The 21,062-nt window shown below is 38.0% G+C and overlaps 1 protein-coding gene across 2 annotated transcripts in view; it reads right to left on the minus strand.

The window, feature by feature from the left end:
* Nucleotides 1–21,062, minus strand: part of EYA1 (EYA transcriptional coactivator and phosphatase 1) — a 165,411-nt gene that overhangs the window by 100,081 nt on the left and 44,268 nt on the right. The window contains exons 7-9 of one of the 2 annotated variants that reach the window (XM_032421973.1): nt 19,875–19,997; nt 2,403–2,485; nt 1,813–1,999 (exon numbers count right to left, since the gene is read on the minus strand). In XM_032421973.1, the coding sequence (XP_032277864.1) occupies nt 1,813–1,999; nt 2,403–2,485; nt 19,875–19,997 (393 nt within the window). Of the gene's footprint in view, nt 1–1,812; nt 2,000–2,402; nt 2,486–19,874; nt 20,013–21,062 lie in introns of both variants that reach the window. The other variant, XM_032421971.1, reaches the window with a different exon arrangement.

Raw genomic sequence — 21,062 nt, forward strand, 5'->3', positions numbered from 1 at the left:
TACTGAAATTAAAATGAGTACCTGAAATACTAAGCATTTATTCAAATAAAATCTAAAATAAATCATTTAATCTTAAAATTATATAGACATTTTGCATTGTTTCCTATGGACCATGGCTCTGTGCTTAGTCCTCCCCACTCTTTCACACGGCACCCTTTTGATAAATAAAATGCACTTAAAATAATGGCACGTTTCAGAGACTAACTTTTCTGATATGCCTAAATTGGTATTTTTTAGAAAGTGCTAATCAACCTTAATTTAAAAAACATGATTAAGTCTTCACTACTTTGTACTGTACTCTTCACAATCAAAATGTCATGATGAAGTAAGTAAAATTACTCTGCTATTCTATTTCAAAGCTCCTTTTAGTCTGCAAGAAGTTGGCATGGCCCAGATGGTTCATATGAAAACATGAGATCTCCCTAAAATTGGGACAAGCCATTATCTTTCCTCATGATGCCTATTTGAAATTAACAGAAATAGAGAAGAAAAATCTGTAACAGCTTCTACAGTAAATCCAATTTTTGACAGCAATTATATAGTTGTTAAATCTAAAAGACATGTATATTAGATTCTGTGAATACTGTATTTACACATGTGAACTGAGTGAAAAATATATCAAGCTAGTTTTTAAAGAATAAAGAAAGGTAAATGGATTACAATCATCAAAGATTAAAATGTATAGAGTTGAGCTGTGCAGAAATAGTATTTGTAGCTCGTTGGAATAGAAGTTTAGGACTAACTTCTGCTCTGGAACAAAATAGTGTTCACCTACATTTAAGAAAAAATGTGAAACACTAAAAACCCAAAGGAGATTTTTTTTTATGGGGGACATCTGCTAATATTTGCAAGATAAACCTATAGTCAAGATTGAAATTAGCACCTGTTCCATAAAATTTGTTTTCATGATGTAGGATAACTGACTAGAATTAACACACTGTGATCACAATTTCATAGAAGTGTGTTTCAGTGTAAGACCACTTTAACCTGGCTTGCAGCAAAGAGCGGGCTTTGGTGCTAAAAATAAAAGGCAAAAGGAAGCAAACTCTGGGATTGTTTGAGGATAATGGCTCACCTCATAATCCATGAAAGGAGGGGCTACATTTTTAATAAGACAAAGGTGAGACGTGCAAGGAAAATATAAGAAATATAGGTAAAGACCAATTCAGGAAATTAAGCATACAATTTTGAGAGTTTCAGAGAAAAAACTAAAAGAGGGAAAGAAATGTCAAAGGCTTGGTAGGAAAATTTCCAGAGATGGAGAGATTTTCATTTGAAAGGGCCTATCGAGGGTTGTGCAGAAGTATGGAAATTCTCATGCCCAGTTACGAAATTCAGAGTAGGCCACGAGTGGGAAGGGTGAGCCAGAGGAATCACTGTTTTCCATTATTAACTCTGATTTTTTGTGATTTTGGATAAACAGTAAATATTTAATGATAAACATTGAATTCAAGGTAATATTTATTTTCATATTCAATATGTGGGCAAATATTTATAATTATAGTTAATAATTATAGCTCAATATTTATAACTACGTATCTAAAACACTGTATCTCCTGAAAATTGAGTATATTTACAACTAAATAAAATCTCAATTTCAAGGGCTTTTGAAGTTACATAATTTATACTAAAATTTTTCAGCAAATAAAAATAAATAAAGTTAATGCCACAATCCTGCTGTTTGACTTAGATTTAGGCTGTGCCAAAACTTGCCAAAACTGTGAAACCACTGCATGAATATAGGACTGTAGAAAAATGCATTTTAACCACCAGAAATCTAGCCTGCAGGACTAATAAAGTGCACATAATTACCTGCTGCAGGATCTGTAACAGCTTGGCTGGTGATGCCAGATGGTGGCTCTTGAAGCTGGTAAGTGGCATTTGTGGACGGCGTGGTCGGGCTGGTGTTGCTGCTTGTCATATAATGGGCTGGATACGGTGAGCTATTGTAATACTGTGCGTACTGACCCTGGCCAAAAGTCGGATAAGATGGATAGTCCTACCAAATCAAACCACACAAGAATAATCCATGAGAATGTTGCTGCTTATTTCTCACTTTTCAAAGTATAACTATATTTGTGTTTCTGGGTCTTCTCTGAATTTCCAAAGTATACACTGATGGAAGTGCCCAGACTTGCAAACAAATTTTATGTAAGATCAGATACACTCTTCCTATGTCTTCTATCCCATGATGCATGACTAGGTAAAATTAAATGATTCCGAAAACCAAATGCTCACCATGGAAGACTGCTAAAGAGATTTTTAAAAGAAAAAATATACATATCTTAAAAGGCTTAGGTAAGCTGTCACAGTATAATATAAACAGATCTTTCTTTATATAAGAAAATCATCTGTTGCATTTAAAAAAAAAATTCTGAAGTTAAACTGGCTTTTAAAATTACCTGCTGTGAACTGTTAAATCCAGAGGAATTTGTGAGTGAATTATTTCCTGTATATAATCCCGATGATGTTGTAAAACTGCTACCTAAAACAAAATGAAAAGAAATATGGTTGATGAAACTATGCAGAATAATGTACCCATAAGAAATCATTATTTAGATAACACAGAGTTGAAAATCATTGCAAATGCATTTGGTTTATCTTCAAAACCAGAATCCACTGCCATGACCAAAAATTGTGTTTTCTTAAAGTCGTTGAAAATTTTCACCATACTGAAAAGCACTAAAGAGTACAGAGATTTAAATTTCTGAGGGCATGAGTAACTCATATAAAATTATGGGCAAAATTATACGTTTGTGCAAAAAATATTAGACACTGGGTTTTCCATTTCAATTTGTAAAACACACCAGGATTTTTTCATATCTTTACATTAAATAGGCTTAATGAAAAATGATGGACCTGATTAAAGGACCTTTAAAGTTCTTACAAGCTCAACAACTACAATGCTACTTTCAAATACTTTCAGACTTGCGCTGGTCACTATAATGGCCCACTGAAAAAGCTGATTATTTCAATTTCACAGAAGAATAAATGGCAGCCCTTGAAGTATTTGATAAGACAAGGCCCAGAGAGGAACATGATCAATGTTTTACGTATTACATGTGCTAAGTAACATTCTATGTGCTGAATGTCTACACAGGTTCAACAATAAATAGCAGCCACTGTGCAGGATACAAACATAAAAGCAATCTCCGTTCCCTCCCTTGTTTTATTTATTGTTCAACTATTCAAAGCAACACTTTTATTTATTTTTTTTTGAGAGAGAGAGTGTTTTGTGCATGTGAGTGGCGGGGAGAGAGAGAGGGAGAATCTTAAGCAGGCTCCATGCCCAGCGCTGAGCCTGATGTGGGGCTCGATCCCAGGATCCTGAGATTATAACCTGAGCTGAAATCAAGAGTCTGACGCTTAACCAACTGAGCCACCCTGGCACCCCAACAACATACTGTTTCTGATAATCATACTAGCAAAGGTTTTTGAAAATATCAGGGATTGGCAAATCTGTAAACCATGGCATTCATACGCTACAAAGTGGGAATTTAAATATGCACAACCTTTCTGGTCGGGCTGTTTGGTCAATGATTAACTTCCAGCCAGCAATTTTATTGCCCAACATTTGCTCTGAGAAAAAAAAAATACGTGGATTTATACAAAGAGATAGCAAAGATGTTCTTCAGTGCTGTTTCTAATAACAAAACATAGGAAACATTCCCAAGTCCTTAATAGGTGTTATTCAGAAAATGGAATCCTATGAAGACACTGAAATGGTATTATAATGATGTTTAATTACATGGAAACATTTTTCATATTATTTTGCTAGAGTAAAAATGGAAACAAGGAAAATGTTTTGGTGATTTCATCGGAAATATTTTTAAAAGTATAAAACGTTTTTAAAAAGCACAAAAATCTCAGAAACGTTATCTATGGAAGAGCACAACCATTGGTCACATAATATTCATGAAGCCAAGGCACATTTTAAACTTTTCTACTCAGAAGCTGTGTTGCTTCTATAAACAGAAAAAACCTTTTTTTTTTTAAATTAAAATTTTATGTCAAATGAATGGTATGAGCAATAAATGTGTTGGCAGTTCAAGGAGATAGTCTTCATTGTGAACTGGCTTTTCACAGATGTCTTCAGGTATGATGCAGGAGTTAATACATGCCAATGATTTATTTGCTACTCTTCAACATTTAAGTACTACCTTAAGAGTCAGAAAACGGGGTTTCCAGTCATCACTTATGAGCTATTTGGACATTGGACAAATCACCTAACCACTCTAAGATCTAATTTCCCTATCCGTGAAAACTCTACTTCATAAGGTTCTTCAGCAGATCAAATGAGGTAATGTTTTGGAAAGCACGATGCACAATGTACAGTACCACACAAATGTCAGGAGCTGTTATTGTTTATCTCAGTAAACATTTCTAAAATTCTCCACTGCATTTATGTATCTTTTCTCTCTTTTTACTTTCCCAAACTAGATAAATCGCTTTATCTCTTTGCATATCTAAAATTCTTTTCCTACTTACTTATCAAACATCTCTGAACTTTGAAAACCTGATCCAAGGCTTTGTTATTTTTATTAAGGGAAACTATTTCCTAAGATAGTTTCAAATTTAGTTATCACAGACTCATATTTGAGGTTTCTTTATTTGTGCCTTTCAGGAATACCAACTGTCCAAAGTTCCTATAACATCCATCACAGATATGCAGAGAGCTCTCACACTCCTAATAGTTATTCCGCCACGAAAACTGGGGCCTCAGACAAGCTCCCCATATTACTGTCATTTGCATGTGGCAATCACAAACTTCTAAACATGTATTAAGTGCTGGACTTATGGTGATAATTACATGGGAATAAAAGGATGACTAAGACATGGTTTGGGACCTCACAGGACTTACCAGGATGACATCAGTTTTGTTTTTTTAAGCACTGGACCTCATGGGCATGTGACTCACTCTGTATTTATTAGTGAACAATTAATATTGATATTTTATATATAAAGCAAACTTACACTGAGCATTTTAAACATGCCCTGTAAAATAAAATTTAAATTTCTTTTGTATAAGAGTGTGAGATCAATCCTTTTTTAAACTTTATCATAAACATTTAACAGGAAACATTACTTTGGGTTATGACTTGTTACTTTCATTTAAAACTGCACACTTCTAGGTTATGACTTGTTACTTTCATTTATACTACACATTTTTGAACAATAAATACTGACCTCAATAATCCCTACCCACCAAGAAAATGAGTAAGATATAGAAAATATATTTTAAAAATGCATGTTTTCATTCCGTAAGTTATTCCCTGGAACAAAGTAGAAAAGGCCACGGACGCTATATCGGCACATAGAGGCCAGTGAGGTATGACCAAGTACATCACAGTTCAGTACTTGAAATGGCACCCAAGTGACTTTCCAGACTTACTGCTACCTCTAAGACTGTACATTAGCTGGAATTCAACATAAGTTATATTCATTTACTGGCCGACTGCAGGCTGAGATTCCATTCCATTTAGTATGCTGCGGCAGGCTTTAACGGCACTCCTGTGGCCTGGGAGACTTCATGCAACTTCCAAAAGGGTCTCAGTTACTTCAGGGAGAGGTATACACACGAGAGAATCAGGCTCAGGCAATACTCATTTTTCACCACCAGCATCGGGGCTGTAGGGCCACCCCACCTGCCTTCACGTAGGACTTGGGAAAGAGGGCTGCTAACTTGCAGTCCAGGCCACCAGCACTGGCTTTCGGCAACAACCTCTACTGGTTTCCTGCCCATCTTCCGGCCCCTCCAGTTCATTTTCCACAAAGGTAGAATACTTTCTCTAACGTATCTGCTCTTCTCACTCCCCTGTTTAAAAAAAGTAACTGTTGGGGCGCCTGGGTGGCTCAGTCAGTTAAGCATCTGCCTTCAACTCAGGTCATGATCCCAGGATCCTGGGATCGAGCCCCACCTCGGGCTCCCTGCTCAGCGGGAAGCCTGCTTCTCCCTCTCCCACTCCCCCTGCTTGTGTTCCCTCTCTCGCTGTCTCTCTCTCTCTGTCAAATAAAATCTTTAAAAAAAAAAAAAAAAAAGTAACTGTTAGTGGTTTCCTCTTACCCTTGGGATAAAATTCAAACGCCTTACCAGAGCTTATTTATTAGACCCTGGTCTGTCTCCAGTTTATCTTTTGGACTTCTTTGGTTTCTTCCCAGGAACCTCAACCGAACCCACCCAGATAGACATTCCAGCCTAACTTCACACAAATGAAGCAACATGTGGGTCTCTTAAGGTGACTCCTCTTACTTCCTCCCCATCGTATCCTAATATCTAATCAATAACTCAGCATGGACTAGAAACCTTTCTTCTGAAAAACCTTCCCTGAATTCCCCTCTTCTCTTTCCTTCTAAGCCTGGATTACTGAATCTCTTGTCTATCTGCCTATCTACCTACCTACCTACCTACCAATCTACCTACCTACCTCTGTAATGTATATACAGTGTTATATAAATTTATATAATAAATTATATATGTATATATATAAACATATATACTTATATAATATATACTTATATATAATTACATATACTTATATATTTTATTATATAAATTTATGTAATATGTACACAAATTTATATATATTTATATATTTATAAATATGTTTATATAATATATACATTATATACAATATATACATGTATAAATATAAAATATATCAATATATAAAATGCATAATATACTTTTATATATTTATAAATATATATGTATTTATAATATATAAATACATAATATATAAATATATATAACTTATATATTTATATATATTATAAATATATATTTATAATTTATGATATTATAAATATATATTTATATATATCCATGACTACTCATCGGTATTTTAAGCTAATTAGTACTAATAATTAGCAAATTAATACAAATTAAATACTAATTGCATTTTTAAAAAGATTTTATTTAATTTGTGAGAGAGCACGAGTGCATGAACAGGGGGAGCGGCAGGCAGAGGGAGAAGCAGGCTTCCCACTGAGCACAGAGCCCCACACGGGCTCAATCTCAGGGCCCTGAGATCACGACCAGCCGAAATCAAGAGTCGGATACAACCCACTGAGCCACCCATGCGCCTCAAATACTAATTACATTTAAGCTTATTAGTTCCTTCCCTATTAAATAGGCTAAAAAGAAATCTTAGAGCTTACAGAATTGGATATTTGTAGTCAACCCATACAAACATGCCCAGAATACAAAATACGGTAACACTAAAGATGGACCATGTCCACTGAGCACTTACTATGTGTTAGGAGCGTGTTCATCTTTTACATGCTTTATCTAAACCCCACAACACCTTGATACTATAGGGAGTATTAATATTCCCATTTTGCAAATAAGGAAACAGAGGGTTAGGTCAAGAGAATACAGCTTTCGTCGGGTAAAAGTGAAATTCAAACCCAGCTCTGTCTGGTTTCAGAGTCTACACAATGCTCTCTCATGCCCTCTTATCGCTTCTTTGTTGCTTTTAGAAGTTCTGAAATTCACTCTAGTTTTCTATAGGACTAAGAAAAACATAAGAAGCAAAATAGATGTATATAAGAACAAAGAATAGCACTTAAAACTTACTGAGTGGTAGCTCTGAGCCAGGCCCCCAAACAGTATTTTACATGTTACAGCTCCCTGGGCCCTCCCAACACCCCCGCCCCCCCACCCCCCATGAGAGGAGTACCTACATTCCACTTTACAGATGAGCAAACTGCTGAAGATTACGAACAAGCAGGGCAGACCTGGGATTCTATCCCAGGCCATCTGGCTCCAGAGGCAAAGTTCCTAATCTCCACAGTAGATTACCTCTCAAAGTAACTGGGGCCGGGTTCGGGGTGGTGGGGGTGGGGTGGGAGGAGATCTTTGAAAAAAAATTTTTTTAACATATCCAACATATGGCTAATTGTCAGGCAATCGTCAGGAGCTACCCGTTAAAAGGCACATATCTAGGCCCCTCATTAGACACGGGAATCACCATCTCATTGAGGTAGAAGAGGGAGGGTTTGACCTGAAAATCCACAGGTTTGTCAAACACCCCAAGTACCTGCTTTTTAGCACTACTATGTTTTGTACCAATTCAGTAGATGTTTTAGCAACTGCTTCAGAAACCCGTAACCAGTACACGCTTGCTTTTTTCCTCTAAGAAAGTAATCACACTCACCAGGCATTTCTAGAATGGAAGCTTCACGGAGTCTGTTTGGGGCAGTTTTGCTCCTTAAGCTGTGCGAAAGCTCTTAAAGGGAGGAGAGGGTTCCACTTTGATAGCTGATCGGACGCAGAGTTGGTGCCAACACCACCCGATGAATTTCACCGGGTCAGAACGGCGCAAAGCAAAGGTAACATAGCTATCACAATGCTCCCGAGAAAGTTTCGGTGTAGAGCTGCGAAACCCACTTCCTACCCTGAGCAAGCCCAGCAGGAGAGGCACATTTGTGGAGAAGGCTGCCATACACCGGGCTTGAACATGGATGCTGCAGGGGGAGAGAGGGCAAGACGCGATGAAGAAAAAACAGACCTCCTCTCTCTGTGAGGGTCCATCTGCTGCGAGTTTCTCTTTGATTCAGGAGTCTTCACTTTTATCTTAGGTCATAGAATTAGGCTTAATATTCAGAATTCCTTTATCAAAAGAATATAAAAGTATTCTCCTTCCCAGAGACAAATCACTTTACGTGAAAAATAACCTCTTAGGTAAATAAAAGAGCAAAAATATTCTATAATAAAATGCTGTATATTTTATGTAGCGGAATGTTACAAAAATTCGCCAAAGTAGAAAGGATTCCCACTTAGAACTCATTATTTCTTAATTGTGGAGTTTGGCAGGGATGGGTTCAAGCGAAGCTCCAATAATGCATGGTATTATTCTTGGTATAGTTTGGAATTAAGTTATGCTCCAAGCGTGGTGGCAGTGGAGGAAGCTTCCTACCCAGTTGTTAAGACAAAAATCTTATTTAAATAGTTTACTGTTGTGAAAAATCATAGCAATACTTCTTTTTTTGGTGGGGAGGGGAAAAGAACACTGAAAAAAATTTTCCTTTCAGAACACCTCTAAGAGACAAAGCTGATCAAGTGAATGAAAACACCTGGTTAGTTTGGGAAGGAAAATACAACTGCACCAAAAAAAAACCCAAAACAAATACAAAACAAAAAAACAAAACAAAACAAAAAACCCAAAAAGCACAAGTAGTATGTTCCTCGCATGCAGTGAGGGATAACTGCCCAAAGAAGATCAGAGACTGAAAGGTTCTTACAAAAGTAGGGGGAGAGACGAAAGGTAGGTGAGAGAAGTTTCTTGATCACTTAAGAAAAGATTAACAGTTCAGGAAAAGACATGGCATTCTTTAACCGAAAAACCCAAGAATCTGACGGTTGAACATGCCAATATGAGAGCATATTGCGGCACAGGAAATGTTAAAGGGGGGGGGAAGCTGTCATATGTGCAAAGACATGTACGTGCATATAACTGGGCCTGGGGAAGGGACATGGGGTTTGGGGAGGAGAGTTTGGGATGGATGTTGCCTAGGCTCCCTCATCCACAGCCTGCTATATTAATTCAGGATGGGATCCCTGGGATCCTGGAAACACATCAGACTCATTCCTGCTTCCTTCTAACAGTCCTCATTTCTCATCCTTCAAGGCCTGGTTCAAGTCCTAACTTTCCAATAAACTTTCCCTGACTATTCCTCTCTGCACAGATTTCACTTTCTGGGAATCCCAGCTTTCTAACGGAAGCCATGGAATATGCCTCTTCACTAGTCTTGCTTCCATCCTATGTTCCTTAGATTCCTGTGATGTATTTATCCTGCCTGCCTCACGTGGACATGGATAAGCCATGGCTGATTCATGCCTTTGAAGGGTTTCATCTAGGCTCATGTGAGAGACAGAACTGGTGCTTAAGAATTTTAGTCCAGTGTGGTAAGTGACAAAAGGGTCTGGTAATAATATACCTGTCCTAAAGAATCAGGTAAGGAGGAAGACTTTTAATAACTTCTTTTTTTTTTTTTGGTGATGGTGGTGGTAACTATGGGCAGTTTGGAAGGACAACTTGAAAGTCAATAGACATTACAAGAGAAAAACATGTCTCAACTTCCTTATTTGTTCAGCAGTGAAAAAAAAAGAGGGAAAGGAAAAACAAATTAATAACAGCTTATTTCTCAGATTTTATCTAGAGAACACACACTTTACTGTTTTTTGTTTTTTTTTTTAAACTAGATGGTGTATAAACGCTTATCTTTAAACACTAGATTACAGGCACTACTTTAGATTTAAATTAAAGAAAATTAAGTGCAGGCTTGAATAAGCACCCTTCTGGAAGGATTTAAAATATTTCTAAATCTCCAAAAAGAAAATCTATCAGAGTTTTAAATAAGATGTTTAAAATTTATTTTAAAATTTTATTTGAGAGAGAACACGAGAGAGAGCATGAGTTGGGGGAGAGGAGGTAGAGGGAGAAGCAAACCCCCCGCTGAGCAGGGAGCCCGATATGGGGCTCAATCCCAGGACCCCAGGATTATGACCTGAACCAAAAGCAGCCGCTTAACCAACTAAGCCACCCAGGTACCCTGTTTTTTTTTTTTTTTTTAAATGATCAAGTAAGATTTTAAATTGATTAATAAGCATCATGGATTTTAAGCTCATAAAATCTCACTGGTTTTAGATATTTAGTACCATTGGATCCCAGAGATGGTACAAGGATGTCACATCCATATACAAACCACATGGGTATCCTAACAGAACACCGACCTCACCGCACAGATAGGGGCCTCCTAAGAGGCTACTGTGAACTCAGATATTGGCATACTGTGGGTATATTAATGAAATTAAGAGTCTTGCTTGCATTTGAGAAACTTCATATTCAGAATGCAATAAGATTCTATGTTTTTACAGTCCATTTATATTTTGGTATTTCCACCCCCATTGTTTCGGGTTATTTCCACCATCAGTTCCTAAGGCAGCTGAGGCAGGGATCCTTCTCCTTTTCCAAGGAGCTGGGAGGATGCTGCTTTCTCTCTTGCACAAGGACTCTGTTAGGGAATGACCACTGTCTCCACTTCCAGGTCACTGTTTTCCACTCTACCACGCCAAACCCACTGTTCCGATTTTCTGATTCAGTGACATTGAAAGTGAATTATATATTCTGGAAAGTGGTCTTAATTTTTGGTTACACAAACATTGCAGACACTAGAGACAAAGGCCCCTGAAAAATTTAATGAATACATTTGCAATCAAACCATCTCATTTCTAAAAGACTTCTTCCTTATAACTCTCTTGTAGGCTAGCAAGTAATTTTAAAAGCAAATTATATAAAAGTTGCCCACAGACGGCGGATCACAAAGACTTTGCTTTCCTCTTGTCACTGTCAGGGGTTCCTACAGAGAAGGGGTGGTGGTCTTGTCAACCGTAACAAACAAGAAACAGTCTTGCTAGAAGGCCCTGTGTGGGCCACCCTGTTCTGTAGGTGCTAAGCAACTGTAGTTTAAAAATAAGCCAACCTCTCAGAACCTTGATTAATAAACCCCTACAACGTTAGCATATTAAGAATGTAGTTTATATTGATAAACTCCATAATTTAAAATATCAAATCAAAGTTTCGTAGGTGCTTTAACCTGGAGAATACTGCCCAGCTGTAACTTCAAAACACTTAGGAAAAGACAAGGGTAACGTGTAGGTCAAAGGTCTACTTCACAGAGAACAAGGACTCACATTAAAAACCAGAATCCCAGCCAACCTAAGAATGCTGGAACCTGCTGGGGCCTGTCTGTACTTCCCATGTTTGAGAGTGTTTCCTAGCACTTACTCGGCAAGCAGGATGCTATTTGTCCCTCGTGTATTTTCACAGAAGTCCATTTGCTTTCCTTCCCTGGCCTCTTTGCCATGGGCTATGTCCATCATCGGGCGCGATCTATGTGGCAGAAGTTAGCATAACTCCCCGGGGACAGGCCTCTGAAGGCCAGATGGGTTATTTAAAACCAAAGTTTTCCCCCTTTCTTACAAGAAGGCTTTTCAGTAACCAAGCTTTCCTTTTTATCCCGGTAATAGTTTTTATATTCCAAAGAGCATTTTTAACTTAGGTAATAAAAACCGTAAAGTCTTTACATTTACCTTTCTTGATCTAGTTCTATATACTTTAACAATTCCTATAAAAAACAAATTTGGTACTGATCACTGATTACTTATTGTGACAGCTGGATTTCTACAAAATTTGGTACAATTTTAATACCCCTTGGTTGAAATAACATAAAATGCCAAAAGAGCTGAAATGGAATATTACTTTAAAAAATCAGCTCAAGCATAAAAAAGTCCTAGAATGCAAAAAGGCCATGAACTAAAATATCAATATGAATAGACTGGCAAAGAAATTAAGGGGAAATTCTGAACATCAGGGCTAGCTGCAAGAGCGATTCTGCAATTCTAACTGTATCGTGTCACTTCATGTCAGAAAGTACAAATCTCAAATGCTTTATCATAGCAGATTCTGAAAAAGGTTTCTTAAAACCATGCAGTTTGGAGTCTGCTATTTTTCCTCTTGAAAAATACCATTTCTATGGATAATGAAAAACTTTCAAAGTACATTTTGCTAAGCAATTCTGAGTTTCTAAAGGACTCGTACATGGAAACACTTCAGCTATATGTTTGAAAAGCCCTGGACGGGCAGAACAAAGGAAATAAGGATGGTTTCCCTCATTAGGTTATTATTAGATCATTTCCACTGGATAATGAGCCCCAGATAAGGGCAGCGTGGAAGGCTGCAGAGTTGTGCAGCCTGCCACGTACCTTTTAATAAACCCCTGCTCTCCCTTTGTCTCCTTCACTGGTTTGAACCCCGATCTCTTTAACAGAATGAACAACATAATATACAAAGAGGGCGTCAGATTTTGTGTTATTTTCTTCTCTAACCGAGAGCAATAAAGCCTAAGGAAAATAAACAAAGTGAAGTTTCCAGAGCCCTCTGGTTTTCGGGAATATCTGTGTAGCCCCTCCTATCTATCATGACCAATCCTGACACCTTCCTGGTGCAGAATGATAGGAATGCTCCTCACCACAACTACTATTCAGGGGCAATAAAACACTCAGAGCAGCACTGTATACCCCCACCCCCATTCCATGATGTCCCCAACCAGCTCCTCTGATGAGCATGAGCACAAGGGAAGATTGCTTTGGACAAACCATGATCATAAACTAACCAAGATCTTTATTATGCTAAATTCCAAATTCACTTCTCCAAATGAAGCAAGCTACGGTCCTTACGAATCTTAATCTCTAACCTTCTTTGTGGCATTGACCTCTCCACATTTAACAGACATTTGCATATTCTATAACTGATACCAGAGATGAAAATAGGAGTAAAGATGATCACTACTTGTAACCATCTAGAATCAACAGGACTAAGTTATTATGGAACGCCAGGTTTTCCTCAAAGCTGAGCTTCAGTTAATTGACCCAATCTGATTTTAGTTTTTTTGTGTATGAAAGGGTTTACACTTCCATACCTTAAATAAACTGCCCAACAAACTGTCATTTTCTGTATGTGACTCACCCTCAAAATTATGAACACAGCTCTTCTTTTCTGTGGTAGATAGAACTATGAGCCTATACCGTATGGAATGCAGGGGTAAAGGAAGGGGTTTGCCAGCAATAACTCTGGGACGTGCATTGAAAAAAATATAACAGTTTGATTTCAGGTCAGTTGCTTCTTATACATAAAAGGTGAATAAATCTAGTTTATGACCAACTGGGCAGATATTCTGTGAAACTGGTCAGTAAGCCAAAGGTGAAGCATTTTCCCCTCGGAGGACGTTTACATGGACACATACTTACTTATACATACTCACACCCCACCCCCCAACACACACATGCACACACAACATCCCCGCCTCACCCTATCCGTGCCCTCTGACTGGCCAGCAGCACTGAGAACATTCCCTACACCACCGGCATCACTGACCCAAAGTCTCCAGGCACCCTATGTCCATCCATACGCACCCATTCAGCTAACTCATTTACACAGAGTCTGTCAACGGTGTGTGATGGAAAACCTCCTCACACCATTCCAAAGCGTCTTCCAGAAACACTGAGGCTAATCCTGGGAGCAGGAAGGTATCAAACTAAAAGCAAGGATTTCGCTTCCTCAGGGTGAACCCTACAGTTGTCTACAAACAGAAACATTTTGTTTTCCTCAGTTAAACTTAAGTTTCTAATCTTTCACTGGAGGTAGAAAAGAGATATAGAAAAGAGAAATAGAATTTTCTAGCGATCTCGCAGCAAAAGTGAAGGCAACCAGATTTCCCAATCCATGAGGTTTTACTGCATGGGCTATTAGTATCGGTGCATATAAAACAAAAATTCAATCCTTGTTTGGCTTAAAATCTGGTATGTGCAGGATCCATGGAAGCCTACCATGACAGAAGTGCTGAATGCTGAAGCTGGAAGGATCCAGAAAGATCACCTGGACCAAATATGGGCAGCAAATATGACCTAGTTCACAAGGCTTGGAGTGGCACATACCCACATATTACCAAATAAACCTGTTCCTTAAGTACCATTAAAGTGTTAAAGTACAAACAGTGCTCAGAAATGAATTATCTAGGGGTGCCTGGGTGGCTCAGTCAGTTAAGCGTCTGCCTTCGGCTCAGGTCATGATCCCAGGGTCCTTGGATTGAGTCCCGCATCGGGCTCCTTGCTTAGCAGGGAGCCTGCCTCTCCACACCCCCCCCCCACCCCCCGCTTGTGCTCTGTCTCTCTCTCTCTCTGACAAATATTAAAAAAAAAAAAAAAAAAAAAAGAATTATCTGAACAATTTTTTTTCTGGAGCTAGTATTTTTGACCATTTATATACCTAGTTGTGTAATGCAATGTCTCACTCAGTTACTTAAAGAGTAAGTCTGTCCTTCGGAATATATATACTATAAGCAACTACATTTTGTTTTTTTTGTGGTTTTCTCTAAGAGGCTCCCCTACTGGTGCTATAATTTAGATGGATTACAACAGAGGAGGGTCTGACAGTTCTAAACCATTCTCCATTTTGATGCATCCTTTGGCATTTTCAGATTTTTATCCTTTAAAGTCATTGTTCGGGGTTTTCAGAAGGATTGAGACAAGTGTAAAATAATTAGAATAGTTGTTGGCATTAATCATTGCTGAATAAATGTTAACTGCTATTTTGGTGTATGGGCACTAGAGTTTTCCATCTCTGGGTAGCATAGTTTGTCATGGTCTTATCATCTTCCCTAATCTTGCCTTTTTTTTTTTTTTAAGATTTTATTTATTTGACAGAGAGATAGAGAGAGAGCACAAGCAGGGGGAGCGGCAGGCAGAGCGAGAGGGAAAACCAGGCTCCCCACTGAGCAGGGAGCCCGATGCAGGGCTCGATCCCAAGACCTTGGGATCATGACCTGAGCTGAAGGCAGACACTTAACCCACTGAGCCACCCAGGTGCCCCCTTAATCTTGATTTCTGAATAAAAAATTCGCTGTTTATTGCTGCTGCCTCTTCTTTTTCTACTCATTCTTCTTGCTCCAAATAGAGAGATGACAGAGGGATTACTGAGGCATAAGCACTTGGTTGATGCCTCCTTCTCTCCCACCTCTGCAGATCTGAACTCCTATCTTTGTCAGCAGATCTTCTGTGCGTCCCACTGCTTTCACTTTCCAATGTCTGTCACCACTCTTGCCAACACAGCTTCTTCTCTCTTCCGGGTTTCTTCTTCAATGTTCCTGTTTCTTCCAGTCTCTCCCCCCAGTTTTTGTCTCTTGTACAAACAGCCTGACTTTTGTTGATAGTGATTTTTCTTTTTGCAGGACATTAGTTAGATCTGGATTTTTTTTTTTTTTTTTTTTTTTGCTATGCTTATTTGTTTACTGGGGTCTTGGAGTTCTCTTTGTTGGATATATATATGTATGTGTATATATGCACATATACATATTTTTAGTATACTATGTCTATATTAAATTTATATATTCTGTTTGCTTCCTCCTGGGGAAGGGGAGCATTTAGGTAATTCTTCCTAATTTGGAACTATTTGAAAAAGCTGGACAATAATAATAACAATAATAAACAATAGTAACCACATCACCACCACAATGAGAGCAGTGACAATGAAAACAGTCACTGCAATCCCTACTATGTTGGTCAGAGTCAGATCTCAATTACGTCTCACCCTGCCACTATGGGAGTAGACAATATCCCCACCTGAGAGGTGAGGAAATGTGGGTGTGGAGAAGTCAAGGGCTGGGCTGAAGGCCCACAGACGGCAACAGCAGGGCTGTGCAACAGGCAGTCTGACTCTAGAACCTACACTGTTAACCAGAGAGCAAGAGTTCACTGGGCTGTTCATCTAGCTCTACTATGCTGGACAGAATCAAAGAGAGGATCGCCGCAAATTTTCTTTAAATCAGCATAACACAGTAAGCACACATACCACATTTCAATTTGAGTCATCTGGGTTACTAGAATATTTCTTCTACTGTTATGAAACTCTAGTAGCTAAATCTCTGAATAACTAATTATTGTACCTTGCATTTTAAAGGTGAGAAGATCTTGGGGGGAAAAAAAAGCTAGGTAAAACACTCCCAAAACCACTAAAATACATATAGCTTCATCCGGGGTTCTAAGAAATTTTAATAGCTCTAAGATGAGATTGACATAAGCAAAAATCACTGTTATTCATTAAGGATAAAAGAATTGGGAGAATTTTGAAAATAATTTAAGACATTATAGAAATTTTTATATTAAAACAAGATATATTGAGAAGATACTAAAAGGCCAATAGACTCCCACAACTGGCTATACAAAATCATTTAATAATAGTGAAGCATTTTTCATAATGCATTTGATATTTATGAAATACATATTAATCAGAATTTATTTATCCAAATCTGGCCATAAGGAGTTTATAAAATATATCATTATCCATCATCACACTAGCATGTTTCAAGTTAATAGCATATAATTATCTGGCTTGATCTGTGGAAGTCATTTTATATCTAATAATCTAAAATTGAGTCAAGTGCCATTATAGAAATACCCATATAAAATAATATCTCAGGCATGGAAAATGGATTCTGAAATCCCACTGGAAAGGCCATCCAACCAAAGGCTGCACAAAACACAAAAAAGTTTTAATGCAATATCCAATATGCCCAGATGCAATGATACCTATGGGTAGAGAAGCAATGCTATATTTCGTGCTGCATGTGTCCTTATTTCTTTTTTAAAATACAGTTTTTCCTTCCCCAAACTAACTGTCTTTTCTCCTCCTCCATTTCCATACTTCTCTCTATTCTAACACTATGCTTATACTCTGATAGCTGGTTAGTCCCCTTAGGGACTGTTTCTGCCGCGTAAGCTTTCAATCTGAGAGGAAAGAATAAAAATAACTTTCAAGTGCATTATTTCTCAAACTCTCTGAGATACAAGACCAGTTTTTCCCCCTAATCCCTTCAGGACTGACCATTTAGCAAAATAAAATAGTAATGTGTTACAAAAGAAGGAGATGAAAAAAGAGAGAGTATAAGTCCCATTTCTTAAAATTATTATTTGATTTAACCAACATGAGATTTACTATTGACCTACTATATAAGTTTCTAAACACTTAACTTGAAATTTCTGTACTTCACTCATTATGGACAGGTAGCCAAGAGGCTGCAGATGGGCTTGGGCCCAGGAACCACACACACTGAGGTAGCTCTCATTCTCAGGTGCTTCACTGGTTTCCTTCTCATCTTCAGGACCCAAGGACCTTCTCCTCAAGGAGACCCGGATGCTCAGTAGAGAACAGGACCTACCACGGTGCCCTATGTATTTCTCTCACAGCTCTCAGGAGACTCTGCCCTTCACAAATGAAAGTTCTACCAGCAAACAGACCTTGTTTGTCTTACAATTTGTTTCATTAGTAGGGCTTAGGACTATTAAATTCATTAATAAAGCCCTTTCGTCACTTTTCCTTTTTATTCCTTTACTCAGCTGATACTCAGCACATGCAGAAACGTAATTCTTTCCTCAGGCAGCTTTAAAGTTCTGGAATCAGGCATACAGTAACATCCTCCTAATAATACATACTATCTGTTGTAAGATGGTTTTTATTTTATAGCCACCACATATATCCAAACTTTATAATTCAGGTTTTCTTTGAGAGAGAGTGCAAGAGAGGGATGGGGGGAGGGGCAGAGGGCAAGAGAGAGAGTCTTAAGCAGGCTCCATGCCTAGCACACAGCGAGATGCGGGGCTCGATCTCACCACCCTGAGATCATGACCCAAGCCAAAATCAAGAGCTGGACGCCTAACCAATTGAGCCACCCCAATGCCCCTATAATTCAGGTATTTTTATACCTAAGGCAAAACGAAATATGAAAAGATTAATGCATCTGGTCCCATAAAATTTTAGTTTACTGAAGAGAAAAAAAAAAAAACACTTAAAAATGATAAGCTGGAAATTTATCTATAAAATATTACAGAAGTTTAAGAATCTTAATAAAAGAAATAAGACAAAGATGAACACTGCCATGAAAAGATTTATCGTCAATTAAAAAATGTATATGAAAACAATAAAATCTCGTACCAACTAAAATGACACTTTTTAAAAAGGTATTATCCAATGTGTACATGCTAATATGTAGCCCTTCCTTGTGTAAATATATAACAAATCCTTAGAAGAGTTTAAAACAGATTACTTAGCAATTCACACAAATTCATTCAAAGGAAATAATTAAGAATGCACGTAAAATATTCATGGTATTGCTCTAGATGTCTAATAAAAGGGAGATTAGTTAAATAAGATATACCTATGAAACCACACAGTCATTAAAATGATGCTGTAGAATAGAATTTATTGATGTGAAAAGATGTTTACCATGTATTTACAATCTATTGTTACTGAAAATAACAGGTTGCAATACTATATTATACAATATGGTCCCATACTGCCTATCTAGAACATATATCAAAGTAATAATAAATATATGAGATCTTTATTTTTGATTCTCTTTATTTTCTAATTTACCTGCAATAAACAACTATTTTAATGTAAGGAAGAATAAAAGATATTAAAAAGATAAAAATACAAAAAGAATGCCTTCAGTCAAAAAGTAGTGATAAGGATTTAATTCAACTACTGGCGCTAGTAAGAGGTCGAATGTGATTGAAGGGATTTGTAGTAAAAACAAGCTATTAGGAGAATACTTGAATTAGGAGACCCACTTTCAGGTATTTTACAGGCACATTTGCCTGATAATGATCTGCTAATCACACTTATGCCTGTGTATTCCTGAAAACAGTATTGACAATGTTCAACTTTCAGCTCTTCTTCCATCTGACTTGCATTTACATTATTGATTTGTCTACAGTTTCAAAATCAGAGCCCAGGAACGGGTTCTTAGAAGCAGTATCTCGAAGATGCATGGAGTGTTGTCAATTTGATCTCTTGGACACTGGTAGGTCATTTAGTTAACGCCTATCACACACCCTACTTGTAGAGCTACGATAATGACGATGAAGACAAAAGCCTTTTCCAGAAGGTTGCCTGGCCACCCCAAGTGCCTGCGGTTTGAGCATGTCTCGCTCTCCAGCCTCTCATGTCATTCACTGTGGGTTGGTCATTCCTTTTTTAATGGACAGAGGAAAAAGCAGAAAACTTCAACTTCACGGAGAATTTTAGAGCTTTTTGAAAAGAGCTTCAGAGAGGATTCAGCCTAACCCCTTGATCTCATAAATATGGAAATTGAGGCCCAGAGAATAAGTGAAGAGCCAAACCAGAACCAGGCTATCTTGCCTCTAAGGCCAGTCCTTTTTCCACCCCCATCTGCTACTTACACCGAACACTGGGTTCTACTCCAGAAAGTCACTATCAGACTCCAGCATGATTACTGACAAGAGCATGCATACAGACCTTGCATCTGGTAGCTGTACGGTGCCTGTCCGGGCTGAGGGGTACCGAAGCTTGGGCCGTAGCTGAGAAATCCCGTCTGTCCCGGTGACTGAGACTGTGACAATCCGCCTTCAGTCTTGATGCCTGCCCACAATGCACCTAAATCAGTTAGTGATAGCTTATCTATCTGTCCATCTCCAAAGCTGGTCAATACACAAAAACACCCCCACAACGCTTCAGTCACAAAGCTTCCCAATACCATCTCAGTAATCAAGGGTATACAAGCCTAGAGTGGAATACCCTAAACTAGAACTTCAATTAAAAAAAAACCAAAACAAAACAGGAGTATTACAGATTTGAGCGACTATTCACATTGTCCTTTCCTGTTTTTCTCATTTACATTTTCTATAAACTTTAACTCCTATCATTTCTAAATGTAGTCTTGTTTTCTAAGAGGTTAAAAGAGCATCTCCTTTATAGTCAAGAGATGGCCATAATTAAACTTTAACTAGATTATTCTAAAAGTCACTATGTTGATCAGTGTCAAAATTCTCTTTTCCAGAAAGAGATTAGTCTCTAGCCTCACAGCATTTTTCTCCTGTTTTTTCCTTACTCTTTCTGTCCAAAACTGATGTTAGCACACGACTCATTCTGAAGTCAGAGGAAGCAATATTGGGCACAGAAATAAGCAACCCAGGGGAAAACCTTCTCCCAAACACCCAGATCCTATCGGAAAGTAAGCACAAAGAAAGGAGAATATTAAAGAACTGAATCATGTAGAGCAGCACTTGTTTTATAAACAAGTGAAGCTGACCAGTAGTTCCCTTTTTGTCCCTTGTAGTTTCAAGTATTTATCCCAATTTTATTAAGCGTAGCCTAAAGTACACTTTCTTTCTCATCATGATAATATAAAAATAATGTGTTTATGGCCCCCAACTACTTCCCGAAGCGCCAGGCTGACATCCAAATTGCAGGACTTGGGTTTGGCAGGAATGTTGTGTAGGGCTCGGCACTGGATTATAATTAAAGACAGTCATGAAAGTTCACAACTGTCCTTAATTTCCACAGAAGGAAGAGAGAAAAATTTCTGCCAAGCGAATTCACATGTTTGAATAATTTTACTTTGCACTTAAGATAAATGATATCTTTGGGATCACAGTAGTCTCACTGTTTATTTCCATTTTAGGGGAATTTCATCAGTAGAATGAA

The sequence above is a fragment of the Phoca vitulina genome, unplaced genomic scaffold (assembly GCF_004348235.1).
Source record: "Phoca vitulina isolate PV1807 unplaced genomic scaffold, GSC_HSeal_1.0 scaffold25, whole genome shotgun sequence".
NCBI lineage: Eukaryota > Metazoa > Chordata > Mammalia > Carnivora > Phocidae > Phoca > Phoca vitulina.